Raw genomic sequence first — 20403 nt, forward strand, 5'->3', positions numbered from 1 at the left:
TTCTCACAATCTGAAACGAACAGGGCCTAATTTAAGTACAGCAGCTTCTCGTGTTTACCTCCTATCTCCCAGTCCTCTCCCTTGCAAATTTCTAACCAACACATTTTGTAAAACGGGATAGAATACTCGTAATAAAAATTATAAAATACATTACATGATTAATAACATTCTAGACGCATCACTAAGGGTTAACATGAGCCATTGCCAGAACAAAACATGAGAGAGTGAGAGAGAGCAAAAAAATACATATATCAAATGAACATATCCCGGAGGGCTTCTTACATGAAGGATCATATACTATTATCCATATATACACGGTGGCCAAAAAATGACACTAAACCAAATTACAAAAGATGCTATTAGTATACCTGTGAGCCATCTTCCTGGTTGATGATTTTTCTTATCAGAGAGGGACAGAACATGGCCTCCCCTCCAGCAAATGGACACTTTGTTTTGCTTGCCTTGCCTTGCCAATGCCAAGAAATCTCTATTTCCAGAGAAATCCTACACAGGAAGAGAGGAGATAATAACCAAGCACACAAAAGTCAGGCCAAAACAATCCAACCTCCTTAACAGACAAAAACTGGTGAGCCACAGTAATTCAATCTTCATACTTGAGAAAATCCATAACCATTTGAATGATAATTTACAGCCTATATTGTGAATTGCTAGGACTGTCTAATGTATAATATTTTGTGGGGTATGTCATCCATGGTGTGGAGCACAAATGAATGGTTTGGATCACTGAAAAGTGGTTATATTTGTAGCTTTCTCCAACCGAATTTTCTTTGGAGCAGGAGGGCCAGAGACCACACAACAAAACAGAATGGAAAACATTCTCACATGGATTCTCACATGGCTGTAGCTTCAGTTCACATGTATCACTGTAGATGATCATGAACTTGCTTGAATAATATGAGGAAATAAGATTTATAGAAATAAAAGATAGGATAATGATTGAGGATAAGATAAGAGAACATCAGATGAAAGGAAAGCATGATATTTAATCCAAATTTTAAACCATATACCGATGGGCCTACTGCTAACGTAGCAGGAACAAGAAGAAAGATTCCCTAGCTGAACACCAGCTTCACACTTACTCACGATTTGAAGGGTCATTAGGTAGAAAACAGGGTAAATAAATAAAAGATCGGAATTTTCTAGATTTTTTTTTCAGGCAAGCAGCAATTTTAAACTCAGATGTGTCCATATCAGTAATAGCCTAATAGGGCAGGTCTTCCCAATTTACAACCCCACTAGCTTATATTGGATCGTGATCCTGAGGAAATGGATTGATAGTTTTACACCAAAGATGTTCTCCAATTGTATCAAGAAATGTGGGTTTTGGATCCTGAAGGAATGGAGTGATAGGCACAAAATATATGTTCTCCAATTGTATCAATAAATGCAGTAACATTGTGGATATGTCCCCATTGATTTGTTCCCAAGTACAATGTTCTGTGAGGAATTGTTTAAATTTAGAAGAAAAAAAAGATTCTAGTAGGTTTGCAATTGCCCTTGAAACCAAGGAAATTTTTTTATTTTGGAAAATTTATTATCCATGGACAAAAAATTCCAATGAAATTTTCCCATACAACAAAACAGCCCCTAGAGATTGCTAGTTTAAAATCAGGATCACAGAACTGTAGTGAAAGTGACAGGTGTACATTCTGATTCAAGTCGCAGACGGAGTAGCTTCCAGATCACAGGCTATCAAGACCATTTGGATGATGCAAAAACATACAATCTCAATGTTATAGATCCACACAACTGGCAAAAGAGTTCAAAATAATGGAGAGATAAACGTGCTTGAAATGTCAAAGTTACTGAACTGGCATGGTTTAGTAAATGAAATGTATTGCATCATATAACAGTGCCAATACATTTGTTGGTCATTACAACTTGTTTTTGGTTTACAGAAGTCTTTAACTGTTGAGATCAAGATCCTAATGCAAAATAACTGATGATGTCCAACAATGATTCAAATAATGTTTAACGCATTGAACATAAAGCCACAGTAAACCTCAAAGTACATATACCACCCTAAATATTAACTTTAAACATCAGATCCTTGCTCAACCAAGGAAAAATACCAGCAGGCAGAAGTAAAGTGTGGACCACACGTTTGCTGATCCAGGCAGTTCATCTGCGGAGCCCCATGCCCCAAAAAAATCTCCTCAAGCAATGAACCCAACCTTTTGATTTGTGGCCTTTAAATGGATATTAGGAAAGCAAAAAGGGGTGATCCACATTCCAGGAAGATCTCCCCAAATCGAAGGATTAGGATCATTCACGAGGAGATTTTTGGCTCATTGTCCATCCACAGACGGGCTTAGTAGATGAAAGGTTTTGGATCACTGAACAGGTGACCTCTGCCTGTATTTTTGCCATCTTGTATATTTCCTGCAACCAAACACCGTATACCTGGCTTTCACACCCTCTCCCCCAACCATTTGAGAATTCCCCTTGTCCTGTCAAGAAACAACCCAAATATATCACCTTAACTCTTATTTGTCTTCTCTCTTTTTTGAATGGTAATTCTTTACTCCTCTCTTTTTCCATCCTCTTCTTTTAGTTCTACGATTTTTTATTTTCATCATTTTCCTTTTCATTTCTCATTCTTTTTTTGCAGATTTGAATCAGTCAGCCGCGTTACAAAGTTTTTTCATCAGATGATTGAGTCAAATTCTGAAGTCAAAAGAATTTGTCATTCAACTCAACTTAACTCAACTCAACAAAGCCTTTGTCCCAAACTAGTTGGGGTCGGCTAAATGAATCCTTTAGAAAAATTTCATGAAGAAGGTGAAAGGAATCTACCCGGCACCAATCCTGGCTCTAGTTGGGCTCTTCTACGTGGATCATTGGGCTCTAATCCTGTCATTCATTTTTTTCTTTTTGAGTATAAAACCTATGAACTATATAGATATACATGCTAGCACAATGGCATGCATGGAAGCAGATAAGTTCGGAATTTTGTATTGCACAATGGCATTCATTTTTTCTTTTTGAGTATAAAACCTATGAACTATATAGACATACATGCTAGCACAATGGCATGCATGGCCGCAAATAAGTTAAGAATTTTGTCTTGCATTTTTATGTACATAAATGTAAACAATCATGAGAATGCACACAGGGAACAAACTTTTTATATGCATCAAAAAACTAAACAAGAACTTTGGCAAAGCATAAAATCTATAAAATAATACAGCATCACATTAAAGGAGCACTTTCAGCTACGTTGATGGAGTTAAATACCTTTTCTACCATGGCATGGCATTTTAGGAACCGGATAGCAATCTATGGAACCGCTGTACCCTTTCAGCATAAACATTTAATGAATTTTCCTGCTCACGGCATGATGAACTGCCTACAAGTAGACCTTTTCTCCTTTTCCTTCCCATGCGAAATAAGTAGTCTTCTGTATCTAGAACATAAGAAACCTGTGGTATGCGCATTTAGCAAAATTTTAAAGTGACTAAAAACAAAACCTCACAAGCAAAATAAGCACAACCTCACAAGCATGGTTTCAAATTTCGGTTTCAGAACTCATTTCGGTGAGAAACTAAATTTCGGCCGAAATCCGATGCATCAATTAAAAATAATATTATATTTAATACTAAATTTTGGTCGAAATTTTGCGAAAACATTATATAATTAAAAATCGTGATTTTTGGGTTGAAAATTTGAAATTTCGGAATTTCGGCCAAAATAAAGTACTGTTTCGGGTATTCCTGATTTCGGCATTGGTGAAATCCAAAATTTCGGATTTCGGTCGAAATTTAAAACCATGCTCACAAGTATGAAACCTTCGTAACAATGTTAAAATTTCATATTTGTAACATAGAGCACACAGGCAAATACCTTAGAGGTATTGCAAGATATCTTGCACTCCAATCCATTAACCACTCGAACTCCCTCCATGGCATTGGATGTTGCATCGTCAGATGAATATTTTCGCTTGTTTCTGCAATACAAACATTAATCCATCATCATAACTTATCAACATCGAGAAAATTTTAACAATATATAATCAAATGTCTCCATACCTTCGTAGAAAGACACCATGCATTTCCTTCCTGTCAGGAAGGACTGACAGGAACTCATTATGCAGATAAGCTGCAAAATTAGGATCCACAGAAACAGCAGTCACTTCTGGTTTCTCATTCCCATATTCCATTAGCTGGATAGACAAATGTGTTGGGCTGGATGACTGCAACAATTACAAATACTATTACATTGTAAAAAAAATACGCGCTAATAGATTTTTTTATTTAAATATAATATAAACCGCAGGTTATATTCATCTTAAAGAAAAAAAGGAAACAAAAAAGTTGCTTAAACCTACACATTCAAATCGATATATGTTCTCATCATGAAGAAGAACACGAGCATTTTCATGATATACTAAATCAACGAATCTTCCACGACGCCTTGATTTTTCATATGCATAGAGCTGAAGGAGCTTATTGTCCATCTCATCTGATACAATAGCTTGAAGCTGAAACAAATATCACAAATAAGCTCATTTTAATGAATTAATACATGAAAAACAGATGGTTCATAAGGAAAATACCTGTTTGACAAGTTTATATATCAACTTGTCTAATGTGAACAGCACGTAGGACTGAGTTCCAATAATAGCTCGGCAATCATCTTCAAACTTTGTATTGTCAGCAGAACCATCAAGTAAATTGTACAATGCACTCATAAATCTGCATATCAGAAAGACTTCCTAAATGAAATGCATCTTGATTTCGAAGTTAGAGAGGAATATAATGAAGGTTAAGATAATCAACCTCGCATAGAGATCAGGAGGGCTTGTATCTTTCTGAGTTCTCCATTTTCTTTCAGCAGATAATGAATTCATCTTTGCCGAGAGTATCCTCTCATACAAAGTCTGTCAAAAATAACAAAAATAACAAAAATAAAATTAGAAAAATGATACATATGCATACATTGATACATACATAAATACAATTGATACATACATAAATACAGAGAAATTATATGATGAAGGGCCGTATAAACACGAACCCATCATCCCATCCTTGATATTTGATCCAACAGTAGCTCACTTTTTTAGGAGCTGCTGTTGGATCAAATATCAAGGATCGTACTTTTGCCGTACCACCTTTACATGTTTATACGGCCTTTCATCATATAATTCCTCCATATACGACCTTTACGTGTGTGTGTGAGGCATGGTCTTTACCTGATGAAGCCTAAAAAGCACATAGAAGGAATCATTGCCATAAAAAATACGAGAATCTTTATTTTCTTTGTCATGTAATGATGGTGGCACGTGCTTTGCAAGAGGCTTCACGGTGAGTAAAAAACGTTCTGAAAATGGCAAAGATGTGCCATCTCCTTCGGCATCATGGGCCTCAGCCATCCCTTCAGCCTCGCCTTCACTTTCGGCCTTAGCATCATTATCCTCATGCTCTACATCTTCTTCCTCTTCCTCATGAAGATCACGAGAACCCTCTTCACCATCACCAGACTCGCTTCCGGAAACATCTCCACCCTCAGACGCATTCTCACTGTCCTCTGTTGATCTTTGAGCACTTTCCTCACCCTCATCATCGGCATCAGCATCATTTTCTCCTCCTGCCTCCCCACCGCCGTTCTCTTCTTCTCCATTTCTGACTTGATACTGCCTGCTTGGAGCACTAGCATTTGCTTTAGGCACGGGGCCCACACCAGTATCACTGTAAACCACGGAATTATCCTCTTCAAAATCCCCATTGGGGGATAATTCACCTTCTTCTCTTTCAACTTTGAAGCTGCTATTATGAAGAGCAGAATCCTCGTGATATCTGTGAGTTTTGGAACTTTCAATCATGAACCCCCCATTCGCTGATATAACAGGTCTCATATTATCAAGTCCCTATAGCCCAACAAAGAAGAAAATTAACTGCTTAGCCAAAACTCGTAGACCTGTGACTACATCAATAACATCAGTAGCACGTGTTTCAATAATGTATACTGCAACGAATAGTTGACAGTCCTTTTACATGACTTCCTCTCCAAGAGGGAGACAATCACCATAAGAGATTGGAATCTCCCCAAATAACCAAACCATACATAATTCAATCACTATAAGGATAATTACTTGTAAGTTGTAACCAATGAAAATCTGAAGTTTTATGCAAGAGTTTAAATCAGGCTCAAATGCCATAAATCAAGTCCCAAAATGAATGAGTTCCACTGATGCAGAATATAAAAGAAAATGGATATGATACTAACGTCTTCTTTATGATAATTCATACTGAAGATGAAGTAACAAAGGCATACAATACCGAACATGGCCAACTTAGAACTCTGCTTGCCAAAGTACTCTTATGGCATATTTTTTCTCTATCCACAAGAAAATTTCCTTTTGTAGATTGAGAATAGAGGAACTGGTCTGGTTACCACTTCCTTCAAACCAAACCCACAACAGGAAAATAAAAATTGTTGTCTCCTATCAAATCTTTTTCTATGTTCCTTAGCCATGGACATGTGCAACAGTCTCACAGAACAAGGTTTTCAGACCCTAGAATCCTTATATGCCAACATGTCGAATAGTTAATTGTTAATGTAGAAAGATGAATTAGTATATAAAAAGCAATTCAGATAAGTATAGAGTACAGAATCATGTATCTTCATAAATAAATATCACGCTAAAATATTGAAAAGAACAATATAAACATCATATGGAGAAAACAGAAAAAGAAAGGTAATTAAAGATTTCATCCTAATGTGTGATAGCATGGGACTGGCACAGGTATTCAACACAACATGTTTTCAAAAATAGTGTTTGTTACAGAAAAGATTTCCAAAGGTATGATCAGTGACCTACTTCTTCTTCTTCTTCTTCTTAATTTTTGAAATGGGTGATCTTACCTTTATAAGACCTAAATTTAGCTTTCTGTGGTTCATGTGGGGAAATACCAACTTCCCTTTACTTTGATCCCTTGGTTCGTCTGAAATTATTCTCCAAAAGGATTTAAGATCTGCTAATAATATTAATATGATGCCATATACAATATCTGTAACTCCATCTTGTCGTATAACTCTAGTTCAAGCCTTTGGATTAGATGGTTGATTTATGGTTAAGGATTGTCACTGTTTACTTTGTTTGTGGGTTTTCCATGTCTGGTTTTATTACTTTGACCCTCTTGGGATGCCTTGTTACAGTAGCTCGGATCGTATATTCCTTTCTTTAGCAAGAAAGTTCTGTTATCTTTCAGAAAAGAATATCTTCAGTGTTTTTAAGGCTCTCTGCATGTTCTACACTTCTGAGATTCCACATTTCTACAGTTTACTGATTACTACAAGTTCATTTTGAGCAGCCACAAATCACGCCAAGTAGGAAAGTCGACTCAGCTAGCTTTCTAGTGTCAACAAATTATGATTCATGCTAAATTGTTAGAATATCTAATTTATGGATGGCATTTCGCAAAAGCCGTTAAATGGAAAATAATGAACAGAAAGTAAACTTCAATACTTATCTGATAAATGGTTTACATAATTATTGGAGAGGAAAAATTCAATTTGCAAAACCAACACAAAAGAGATGGACCAAAAGCTGCCCATTTAATGTATTTGAGAAAGACCTGTGGAATTGTAAAAACAAATTGTGAACTCATACCTCTGATGAATGTTGAACTTCATTGTTATTGTCACGCCTGGCCTCTGGCCCAGTCTCAGTAGCAGCATGACCAGGTCTGGAAGGTTCCGTATTAACCCCTTGAAATGAAAGAAAAATAGCATCTCAATAGCATAGTCATAATTTCAAAATTCAAGGACGAAAAAAAAAAGATAATTTGCAAAATAGAAAGAACCAATTTTTTTAGAGCAATACACAAACCTGATGTAATTTCCAAGCTGGTTCTACCCAGGTTGTGATCGGCCCCATTAGACACAGCTTGCAAGTTTACTCCTGACATTTCATCATTCATGGAGGCATTATTATGCCCTTTACCGTGATGTGGCAAGCCACAAAAAGTATCATTCCTACAGGCAAGTCGATCAATATCGTGAAAACCATCTTCCTTTACCACATTTTCTCCATTTACCAACCTAGCCCTGCATGAGCTAGCTGGTTCTACTATAACGCTGTCTTCACCATTGCCAACAGGGTTTAGTTGCTTAGAATTATTGATATTACCATCAGGACCAGGACTTCCATCACTTTCTCCAATTCTTGCTACACTACTTTTGACCCTGTGATTCTTAGCTTTTACCACATCTCCTGTGTCTTCTGCACCATGAGGTCGGGGTGGAATACCTAGCATGGGCTCCAAGAAGGTAGTCCAAATCCTCATAACTTTATCCAACTGCTCTATAGTTGTGCAAATCTCACCACAGGAATATTTGAAGACCCGATACAGGTCTTCATGAATGTCCAAATCAGTGTACTCAAACTCCAGATTCGGAATTATAGGTCGTCTGTTCCCGGCAGCTATAGCAGGAAGTACATCATCTTCTTTACGCTTCTTCTCATTGATTTCTTTGATCTCAAGTAACAAAGCTGTACAATGAAAGACAAGACAAATAAATCATTCAAACAATATTAAAAAAACTGCAAGCAATGACGAAAAATAACAGACAAATAAATACAAACTGTCTTTTTTCTTAATACACCATCATTAAAAAAAAAACAGATACAAAGAGAAATGGAAAAGGTATAGATCAGATAAGATCATCCAAATGCAAAGTAAAATTTCAATAAAAACAAATTTATTTGTGAGGGACAAAAGGCTGGCAAAAAGAAAATAAAATATCTCTTCACATTATTCACAAACAATGTAACTTTGGCAGAGATCAGATGTCTCAACTCATTACGTGAGCTCTTTGAGAAAATGCAGCATTTTCTAAGTCTCCCCAAAAAGCAGAGGACAAAAAACAAGACCAACACAGTATTCTATGTTGTTGAGATGTCCCTTTCTCCACTATTGATTTTGTATATAGGATTTGGCACCATAGTTCCCACTTATCTACTTTGGGAGCAGTTTTAAGCAGAAATAGAAGATTGTGACTAGCATAAAATTGGACAGATTAGGGCCTAGCATTTGTTAGTCGTAGTATATATATATATATTATATATATATATATATGAGAAAAGTGTCTCTAGTCGGTTCACTAGAGAACCTTCTCTAGTCTGCCGACCAAAAACATAGTGGGCCCACATTATTTAGATGATCCAAAGCATTCATTTCATAGGCCCTGACATAGACAGGGTGTGCCCAAAAAATCAGCTCCATAGGATCATCCTAACCCTTCGATTTGTGGAGGTTAAAATTGACAGATTTGTGGAGTTTATACGTGGCCATTTTAAGCTCCTCAAATCGAAGGGTCAGGATGATCCTATGGAGATGATTTTTTGGCCACACCCAATCTATGTCAGGGCCCATCAAATGAATGATTTGGATCATCCAAACACGTGGGCACACTGTGTTTCTAACCTCCACTGTCCATTTTTAACCTCCACAAATCGAAGGGTTGGGATGATCCTATGGATATGATTTTTTGGGCACACCCTATCTATGTCATTCCCCACCAAATGAATGCTTTGGATCATCCAAACAATGTGGGCCCACTGTATTTTTGGTCGGCAGACTAGAGAAGGTTCTCAAGTCGACCGACTAGAGACACTAATCTGAGCAATTTAATGCTAGGCACTAATCTGACCAATGTTTGAATGACTTATTTGTCTTGTCTTTTATCTGTCTTGTCTTTCATTGTAAGCTGAGATTGAACCTCCGACCTCTAGGATGAAGAAAAAAGCCTTGACCATTGAGCCAGAGGGTCAATCCCTATTTATTATTATGAACTATCAGACTTGCATAGAGTTGAATTGGAAATCTTTTTGAAAATACTTCCAACGAGTGATAAACTGACAATGAATCATGGACTAACCAACAACACAATGGGTATTGTCCTGAAAATTCGAGCATGATTATAAATCTATAATTTTTGAAGGGAAATGTTATCAGCACAACCATGTTTTTATAATTGCACAAATGCAGTATCTCTTTTCTTTTTTAATTGGCTTGTCAGAACTTTTGAGGAACGGTAATGACCTTTGACAGCTCTTTAAATAATAGAAGATAAGATGTGTTTGTACAAATGTCATATCATGGTTGTGCTGATAACATTTCCCTTTTTGAAATGGTTTTATAAATCTATAAAATTTACAGATATTACAGCAGCATCTAAATAGCTGCTACAAGGGTTGGCAATCCCAAAAAGTCACCAACAGCCAATCAAACATGTATTTAATAAAGTGTTGTGAGCTCTCAAAACAAAGGATTGAGGATATCATTTCCCATAAAAAAAAACTAGAACATGAAAATGACAAAATTCTATGCATGCTTCAAGACAAGATATTAGTTTTATATTCAATAATTGATAACAACAAATGCTCTGCGAGAGTTCAAACAATTCAAGCATACATCATTGCTATTGAAAATTGATCATGATCGTTTTTTAGAGAATGCGAGAATAATATTATTGCAGCTTGATCATGATCCTTAAATACAATATAAATATATAGGGATTTGAGTGTACCTTTCATGCTCAAACTCTTTGTGTCTTGTTGCTTGAAATAGAAGCTACGGTGGTCCAGTGATTTATGATAGTTCTTAGCATAAATTTCAGCCCAAACTTTATTAAAATCCGAACGGCACCTTGTCCATTCCTCTTGTTTCTGCTTCAAGCGAGTTAATATAACAGGCAATGCAAGACCAGCATTCTTGCGTACTACGTCCATCACATCCAACCCATGATCGCCATATAATCGTTCAATGCATCTTATATTTAGAGCTAAAATGGAAGAGAAAAGAGATAAGGAAAACGAGAGATCAAAGATAGAATTATAGACTTGATCTCAAAATAACAAATAGACTTGAGAATTTTCCGCCCCTAATAATGAAAAGATATATACCAGTAAAATGATCCTCAATACGAATTGGATTTTCTGCTTTGATTGTATTGTCATGCATCTTTTCTAGCAACTCTTCCACGCGCTTAGCCGTGACATTAACAGATTCTAATAACATGTCCAGCTCAAACCTAACATAATGCCATAATGTTAGATGTCATAATCACTAATTTCAGAAGAAAAAGAAGTCATGCACAATAAAAAGGATGAGTTTTACAAATACAGGACAAGAATGTTACTCCGAGCAGTTAAAATGCCTTAAAAAGTGAAGGAGCTCATATTTGAAATGGATAACAGAGAAACTCTTCTTTTGCATAGAATGATTTTATTCAAAGGAAAAGAAGAAAGGAAATTAAAAGAGGGACAGAGAAGCCAAGACGATTAACACCTTCCCTACCTAAAGAATTTTATAATTCATTTACCTTTCGGCTATGATTTAGCTAACATTTTGAATTTATTGCCGACACGCGTGTCCTGCCAAGTCCGACACGCCACGCGTGTCCACACGTGTCAACACTCCTTTGGACACTTTTAAAGGTACTGCTAGAAGTCTTAGATGATGCAGGTGTGTGGACAAGCTTTTGTAATGTGTCAAGTGTGGCAATCTATTTTATTATTGAATATTGTGTTTAGCTCTTTTATCATTAACTCTCTTAACTCTTCTTTTATTATAAGCTCTTCTTTTAGCTCTTATTTAACAGCTCTTATTTAACAAATATGTGTTGTTATATCCCCTCCCATAAACCTAAAACACTTAAAAAACTCTTATTCCAATACTGTATTCATTGTATCATATCGGTCTCTCTTTCTTGTTATGTATTGAAGACGGAATAGAAGTAGATTAAATTGATGAATGAGTTATTATTTGATTATCTCATATTTGTTTTAGATTATAGTTGATTAATTCTAAGATTTATTAGTTTGTTAAATGAATACCATATTTATATTGTTACAAATTATGATAGTAATCAATAATTTTACATGTATGTACGTGTTACTATTTTTGGATTTTTAGATGTTGCCAAGTCAGACAACTCGTATCTGTGTCAAAACTGAACACAAAAATCCGCATCTACAATCATGATTATAAAAGTGCAGCCCAGTGCACGAGGCTCCCGCCATTACGGGGTTTGGGGAGGGCTAGATGTAAGCAGCCTTACGCCTGCTTTGCAGATAGGCTAATTTTAGCCATGTCCCCATTTCTGAATTTTGGGGGTTTTCCGTGTCCGACACTCCGTGTCTATGTCGACACGCGACACTCGTGTCCGTGTCCACAAATCATAGCCTTTCGGAGAATGAACATAGAACACCACTCAACCAAAAAAAAATCCAAATCTTTTTTTTTCAATGGCCAAGAAAAATTTGAATCTGATCTAGAAAATGCGCCCAACTTCAGTAACCAGGATTTGATTTGGAGGACCCCCTTAGACTACTAAATTAACCGTTCAATTCTTACAAATTAGTTGTAGACCACTTTCCATTTTTTTTTCCATATATTCAAGCTACATTCATTGAAAAAATGACTCCTCAACCTAAGTAATATGTGGTCAACATGAGCACAAATCATTTTACAGAAGAAATCAGAAAATACAAGGGAAAAAACATTTTTCATGAAAAATTGAAGGAAATTTAGTACCTATCATCTTCACATCTAAATAAGCTTTCTTCATATTGGTTTTTGCGCATGTGCTTAAAAGAGTAATCCTCACTTCCAGATGTCACTGATACCCAATGGTCGTTCAATACGGCTGCAGCAAGCTCTGTCCGATGGCTCACCGGAGGTGTTGGATACTGTCGAGCAATAAGCACGAAAAAAAGGCAAGAGAATCGCATGATTTAGAGAAAATATCAAATTTTATAAATAAAAATCAAAAGCTTAATGTCAGAATTCCATTTACATTCTTCGGAAGACGGCGATAACTGGGGGTACATCGCTCACAGTTCGAAAGGTCAAGCTCTGAAATTGGTTTGTTCATATACTTTTCTTTGTTTGAGAACATAGAAACCTTGTGACCTGCAGAATCTTTAGGAACAAAGGGAGCATTTTTGTCAAACCTTTCCCTTTCTTTATCCCTTTCCCTTTCAGCTTCTCCATCTTTCTCCCTGGCATCTCTTTCACGCTCCCTTTCTTTGTCTTTATCCTCACCCTTCACAGTTCTGGCTAGATGTCCGTCGCTCCACAGAGACTCTGCAAGTACCAAAAACATTAGTTACATTTTACAACAAAAAGGAGAAATGCTCAAAAATATCTTGACAATTTCCAACAAATGATCTATTGACATGTTTGATAATAGACTCTGCTCAAAGAAGAAAAAAATAAAAATAAATAAAAACTGAATGGGTCAATCTACTCCAAGTACCCAGTCAATCAACTAAAGGCGACATCTGGAGATAACCTCTGACCAAGAAAAATAATATGAAACCCCATTTAAGTTGAGACTCAATCATTACAAGAAACAAATAGCAAATATACTGGGTTACGTACTTTTGTTGAAAACGCCTGCAAGAAATCCATCTGAAAGAACAGCCCCCACCATTAGAAACAACATCAACAAATCTAAAATTCCAATTATACAAACTAAGAAACTGCATAAGGACAAATACTTCCAACAGCAAAACTGGATAGTATTAGCATTACTTATATTCTCGCAATGTGACAGAAATTCATTGAACCCATCCATGAGATCAGGATATTTTCCAAGTATATCACCCATCTGCAAGGGACAAAAAGCACTAGGTTTCAGCACAAATGGTGAACATGTGCAATGAATGGCTAGAAAATAGCACAAAAGATGGTAGCATTTTTGATATGGTGGTAAGTGTGGCTTTCAATGACCATAAGTTAAAATAATAACAAAATTATACCCAAGTTTGAAAAACACGACACAAAATGTGGCAAATAAATGATAATGCACCAATATCAAAACATCACACCCAAAGATGGCAAAGTTTTGGAAAATAAGTTACGGGACATGGGAAAGAAAAGCAAACCGTAGAAGCAATTACGAGATATTATTGAAAAGGCCTACAAATTATTAAGATAATTAAAAGCATGGACAAGTAAATGCTTACCAAAGTTTGCAATTCTGATCTAGAAATTATTTCTTTGCTGTAGATATGAAGGCATTTCAAGAACTCCTGGTAAGTGTCAGCATTGCGTAGTTTTTCCTTGACCTTCTCACAGAAGTGGAATTCTTGGGTGTATACACCTGGCATAAATATTGAACAGAAAAGGACTTTATTGGACGGAGAAGGTAAAGGGCACAACAAATTGGGGAAAAATCATAGTAATAATTAATTGGCATGCAAGAAAGTATTGGAAGAACAGAATAAAGAAAAAGAAAAACTGCATATACACAGCCGGGGTAGGTGGGTCGAGTTTTGGGATGTTCAAAATTAACTTCGATGGGTCGAGTTTTGGGAACCCGGGCCCAGCCGAGGTAGGTGGGTTATGTCGTGATGATTGCAGCGAAGTTGTGTGGGCTTATTCTGGCCCTCTTGGGGTATGTGATGCCTCTGAGGCCGAGGTAAAGGCAGTATATCATGGTATTAAAAGGCTTGATAGAGAGAGCATGGATCACATTATTGTGGAGGGTGATTCACTCAATGTAATTAGATGGTTGAAGGGGGCGGTGTTGCCTCCTTGGAGATTTTCGTCTATCTTTGATGAAATAGATGACCTAATCTCGGGCTCTGCTATTGTTTGCAATCATGTGCGGAGATCTGCCAATGGGGAGGCAGATTCTTTGGCTAGGGGTGGGGTTAATCGTATGACATTGGAGTGGTTTGACTTCCTCCCTCCTTGAGAGTTTTTTTGTATCTTTATTTTTATTGTTTCTCGTGTACTTTCGGTAGTGGTCCTCCTCGGCCCACTCCCTTATCTAATGAAATCATTCTACCATTTCAAAAAAAAAAAACTGCACATACACACCTACAACTTCAGTAAAAATAAAAAAACATTTCCATTCAAGTGAAGGTCATCATAAAAAATCAGATAAGAAAATAAAAATATATGGAAGAAAATTGACCAGGATATTTCTAGTTAAATAACGAATCGAGCAGTACCTAAAAACTCATCATCGGACAAGAACTCGTCCAAGGTAAGATCAAATTGCCTTGGGCGAGGTGGCGAGCCAATGAACAATGCATCAAAGTTTTTTTTACTAGGGCAAGTCGAAGGTATATTGACTTTGTAGGGCCAAAACGGAATTGCTCAAGCAAGTAAATATTGCCTCTGGGAGTTTTTAAACAGTCCAATCAAGTGGCATGGACTAGTTGTATGGAACTATAGTTCTAAACCATAGGTTTCATGTTCCCGTTCCAGCATTGCATAACAAAAATACAACTAACAAAAATGGGGTAATGGACTCATATTTCTCGACCATGGGCACTGAAGGAATAAATTGAAATAAAATAAGATTGAAACGAAAATAATAGGACTGCAGTATACCATTCAAAAAAAAAAAAAAACAGGACTGTAGTATAGAGCCATATTTCTCAACCTCGAAGGTTTCAGGTTCCAGCCCCCAGCATTTCGTATTGAGAAAAGTAACTGAAAATTTGAATAAAGGAAATGGATAGAATCCCTACTATATCTCATAAATGAAAGGAAGATAAACAGTTCCCTGACAATGACAAACTAATACTTCCCATCCCCAAGTCTTAACAAGAAGGCACTTGAATCCTCCCACACTGGAACGGCCCACGTCTCAAGAGGATTCATTAGTATGACTGGAGAAGAATGAAAAGAGAGCATTTCTAATATTTCAAATATCATATATGGTTTTTGAACAAGATGGGTGAACATATCAATCCCTATCACAATCAACTAACCTACCGTCAATAAGCATCACACGTCACAACCTTCACTCATCATTTTTACTCATGTTTGTTGCCTCCATCCAATCCAAATTGAAAACCTCAACATGACATATGGTGAAATTAATATGACAGGGAGTATCGAAAACCTCTGTACCAGACGGATATGTGATACTTGTCCAATATGGGTAAGCAAATCCTACAAAAGGTATTAGTTAAACAAAATTACAGACTTGTCGACGGATACAGCTTTTGGAGCAGGCACGGCAAATATTGCAGAACCAGATCTGCCAGCAGATCTCGTTTTTAGTCCCTAGTCTCTTCTATGTTTAAAAAAAAAAAGGGCGGCCCAGTGCACGAGGCTCCCGCCATTGTGAGGTCTGGGGAGGGCTAGATATACGCAGCCTTACCCCTACTTTGCAGAGAGGCTGTTTCCGTGACTCGAACCTGTGACCACCAGGTCACAATGGAGCAACCTTACCATTGCGCTAAGGCTCGCCCTCTAGTCTCTTCTGTGTTTACTGATCAGGAAAATTAAAAAACAAAAAAAAAAAAAAAAATTAATATAAATAAGCAGTGCAACTCGAGGACTTCCCAGGAAAAGATAATTACTACTCAACTCTCTGGAAATCTTCCCATGCATTTTACCTAAATAGCTTACTATTAACACATCCAGCAAACTAAATAGTCTGTCATAAACAGTAAAACCATGGCTGCAGACAGCTGTCATAAAGCAAATTGGATTATTTGAACCACTTTGACATCTTATAATTTCCATATACTTCAACTCAGTGCAAAGAGTCTTACGGACAGGAAAAATCAGGAAAGACAGATCAATAAGTTGAGCATTTAAATAAAGGATTTGACATTTGTATTTAAATCAGGAAAGACAGATCGCAAGTTCCAGAGACAAACCAAATAGCATAACAGGTAACAAAGCATTGAACCCTAGAATTTATTTATAGATTTATTTATTTGAATGGTGAACCCTAGAATAATGTTACATTTTTCAAGTTTCAAGAGAAAATAGTATTGCGAATTTCACATATGCAGGATGAGATGAAAATGATATTTCTGCAGTTAAAGCTATGTTGGATTTTTTATTTTTTGAATTGTATGGAAAATTTATTAAAAAAGAGAAAGAGACCGAGAAAGTCCCATAAGATACAAGGAAAGAGATGGCATGTTAGCCCAGTAAAGATACAAAAATTAGAGTTATGTTGGAGATTTGAACATAAATCACAAATATAAAATGCATGGCACTGACATAAGCAACTATGTATCGAATGATACAATTAAGGGCTTACTTTTCAAGGCATTTTTATCATCATAGGAAGAAGTTGAAAGGGTATGCATTCCAAAGTTTTCAGCGCCTTCGCCGACTTGGTGTAACTGTTCGGAAACACAGTCATCTGCCCTCCGACCAGGTTTTCGTTTGTGAGGAACACGGTGCAGATTATCCAAGTCCCTATTGATGTCATGCTCCAAATCTTTATCATCATGATCTCTCCTATCCCTATCTTCTTTCCTCTCTTTTTCCTTTTCAGCCCGTTTTCTCTGCTCCTTGTCAACTTTCATCAATGCTTTATCATGCTCAGGATCAGAAGGGTCAACCCGGAAAGCACGATCAGCATGGGAAATTCTTTCCCTCTGACAACAAAGTGCATAACAGATAGTTAGGCATCCAGAACAAAAGGTTAGACATCCAGAATCAACAAGAAATCGAAAGGAATTCCTAAAACATACTTTGGGAATAGCAGAGTTCCTCTCGTCCCGACGCAAAATAATCCCGGATGAGTTTCTTCCAGATGGATCATGCTGCATAGGAGCTGTTGGCGAATTATCGGGTAGGAAATGCGTGAACTCCTCAAGCAAATCATGATGGTCCTGAAATAGCAAGGCTACCTGCAAAGAAACAATTAAAGCATTCCAAACTTAATCTTTGATAACATAGGAGCCTCTCCAAAGGAAGTTCTCTCCAAGAATCAAAAAGAAGAAAGTTACGGCCCTGTTTGTTTGAGATTATGACAACCGATTGTGATCCCCAAACCTATTATCGGACTCAAATTTAAATGTAGTTTTGAGTCCAATAATAGGTTTTGGGCTCACAATCGGTTCACATCTCAAACAAACAGGTCCTAAACATGTCACTAGCAACATGAAGAGACAAACCAAAAAGATATCGCACATATACCTCCTGGTAGACCTCGGTGATAGACTTGTGCTCTTCCCTATACATATTTAGAATGTCTAAGAACGATTTGTACACTTGCTCGTCATTTTGAAACCGAGTCTGCACATACAGAACAAGTGAGATTAAAAACCTAGAAAGCAGTTCAATGCCATAACCACTTAAATCAACCTCCAAGCATAAAGCTCAAAATCAAACAACACAGATGAATTATTTTACCTTTATTTTGTTTACAAAATTGATTGCTTCCTCAAATTCGACAGGCTTCTTTGGTGGAGGCTCATCCTCAAGGGGAAGGTGGATCTCATATCCTTTTGGCAAGAAGGTATTAAAACCCAAAATAAGATTTCGATGTCCTTTGAATAACTCTTTCACCCTCAATATAACACCCGCCGTATCAATCCTAAAATACAAGCAAAATGTATCAATAATCATATGGTGCTACCTCATCCCAAAAAGGAATATATTCAGTAACAATAAGATGAAAAGAGGTAAGGTAGGTGGTAATCAAAACCTTTGGGCCTTGAAATCTTTCATGACTTCAAGGAATTCATCATATTTCTCCTTTTTATCCTGAAATATGTCCTTAACTTCCTTAAGATAAGCTAGGGCATCATTCGTGGTTAGTTTCTGCGCACCGCTACTGATTTGCGGTTGCCCGGACCTTCATCAACACGAAAAACACCAAAATCCGATGAATTCCAACAGATCAAAACCAAACATGCCATTCAAAAGAAGATATTAAAAAAAAAACAAATTTTTTGCTTCTTATCATCTTTCTCAAAGGAGAATAAAACATGCGAACAGATCAAGTTACATGCTCGAATCCCTTTTCCATATTTTAACCGACGAATCCGAAAAGAAGAAGATTAGCAAAACCTTCAATTATAGTTAAAAAAAAAAGGGGGCTTTTGAGAGTATCTGATCGTAATATTATCAGAAATTCTAAGGAGCTTCTTCCCCTAAGTATGAGATAACATTTAAGAAAGCTTTAAAAAAAAACAACGAAAAGAAAAGGAGAGATTGATGCTTACAGATCCCCTCGAGAAGAAACTAGAGGGCGCTTGAGTTGAGAGCCCATATATCCTTCGTCTCGAGACCTTTTCATCAGCGTAAAAAAAAAAAAAAAAAACCTCCTCCTCTTCAATAAGACAAAAAGGCAAACGAATCGGACTCTCTTTCTCTCTTCAAAATCATGGTCCGAAATCCACCTCCAAGGCCCGATAACGACCCGATCAGAAATCCAGAGCCAAGAACAGAACAGAGAGCAGATCTAGCAACGAGAATTCAGTTCGCGAAACGAACAGATCCACTTCGAAGGAGATTCAAAAAAAAAAAAAAAAAAAAAAATGGAAAAGAAGAAATGGAGATTATATGAAAGATGGAGAGGAAGAGAAAATTGGAGAGAAAATAGAGAGAGATGAAGAGGAAAAAGGTGATAATACAATTAAATTAAAAAGGGGGTTAAGGAGAGACGAGGTGGAGGGAGGGTATTTTTTTGTTGCAGGTTTCCGAATTACAGAAGGAGAGGGAGAGAGAAAAGAGAGAGAACGAGTTTATATTAACTGAAGAGGATTTGTGCATAATAAGGGTGAAGGGTGTGGATAGGAAAAACAGGTGGGGTGTGTTTGTGTTAATTTCCATGTCTCTTTCTCCGGTCACTCCCGGTTTCACTCAGACGTTGTTAGGAACCTTCACCGGCTGCAACCCGTCTATTGGATGTACGAACACTTGTATATGTTAAGGAGTTAAGGTTACCGTGTTGAATAATCTAAACCGGTTAATCAGCTGCATAATAGGGAAACGGAGTGCTAGGATTATCCTATGGAAATGATTTTTGGGGAACAATCTATTTACGTTCTGTTCCATCTTATGGACGGTTTGGATCATCCTATGATGTGGTCCGTTAGGCACCTTTTGAAAAATAAGGGACTCTAAGGGCTTCAATCATATAAAAACTCATGATTTTGAGTCCAAAATAGAATTATTGTAATAAAAACTAAATGCAATTTTGAGCCTAATAATTAATGTTGACATGTCTAGTTGTTGGGAGTTGAGGCCAAGGACCCACTAGAGGTGATCCACCATATCAACGGTTGGTGGACATGTGTCCCATGTATTGTGACCGTGCACAACATGTAAACAGATGAAGAAAAGAAAAGATGGCCAGGGTGCGAAGGTTACTAGCATTTTTAGCATTTTTTCAAAGGTCAAGGGGTAGAGGGTGTAAATAACGGGCAACCACGTAGGGCTCCTCCTGATCAACTTTGATGAGGGAACGGTTTTGTTCCGCATCCAAGAGTAGACATGGCAAAAAGTGACCCCGACCCGCGGGTCCACCCAGCCTGCCCGCCCGTAAATTATGGGTCCGGGTCACCAATCAGTGGCCCGTTTGAAATTGACCCGCAGGTCCACCCGGCCCGTCAAAACTGGCCGGGCCGGGTGGACCCGCGACTGCCCTTAG

At 37.2% G+C, this 20403-nt stretch overlaps 1 protein-coding gene across 1 annotated transcript; it reads right to left on the reverse strand.

Annotated features, from left to right (window-relative positions):
- Positions 1-230: 230 nt before the first annotated feature.
- Positions 231-19498, reverse strand: LOC143851933 (paired amphipathic helix protein Sin3-like 4). The gene is made up of 23 exons (XM_077361443.1): positions 18974-19498; positions 18454-18603; positions 18159-18342; positions 17943-18041; positions 17495-17653; positions 17056-17398; positions 14003-14139; positions 13569-13644; positions 13416-13445; positions 12829-13118; positions 12567-12721; positions 10934-11061; positions 10558-10812; positions 7856-8518; positions 7637-7734; positions 5216-5890; positions 4800-4900; positions 4577-4715; positions 4349-4501; positions 4050-4213; positions 3865-3967; positions 3259-3443; positions 231-504 (listed from the first exon to the last, which is right to left on the reverse strand). Exons 1-22 carry the CDS (start codon positions 19045-19047, stop codon positions 3282-3284), a joined length of 4338 nt encoding a protein of 1445 aa, XP_077217558.1. The 5' UTR covers positions 19048-19498; the 3' UTR covers positions 231-504; positions 3259-3281.
- Positions 19499-20403: the final 905 nt, after the last annotated feature.

Source organism: Tasmannia lanceolata, unplaced genomic scaffold, assembly GCF_043159265.1.
Source record: "Tasmannia lanceolata isolate RefF3 unplaced genomic scaffold, GAP_Taslan_0.1 ptg000018l, whole genome shotgun sequence".
NCBI classification, from domain to species: domain Eukaryota; kingdom Viridiplantae; phylum Streptophyta; class Magnoliopsida; order Canellales; family Winteraceae; genus Tasmannia; species Tasmannia lanceolata.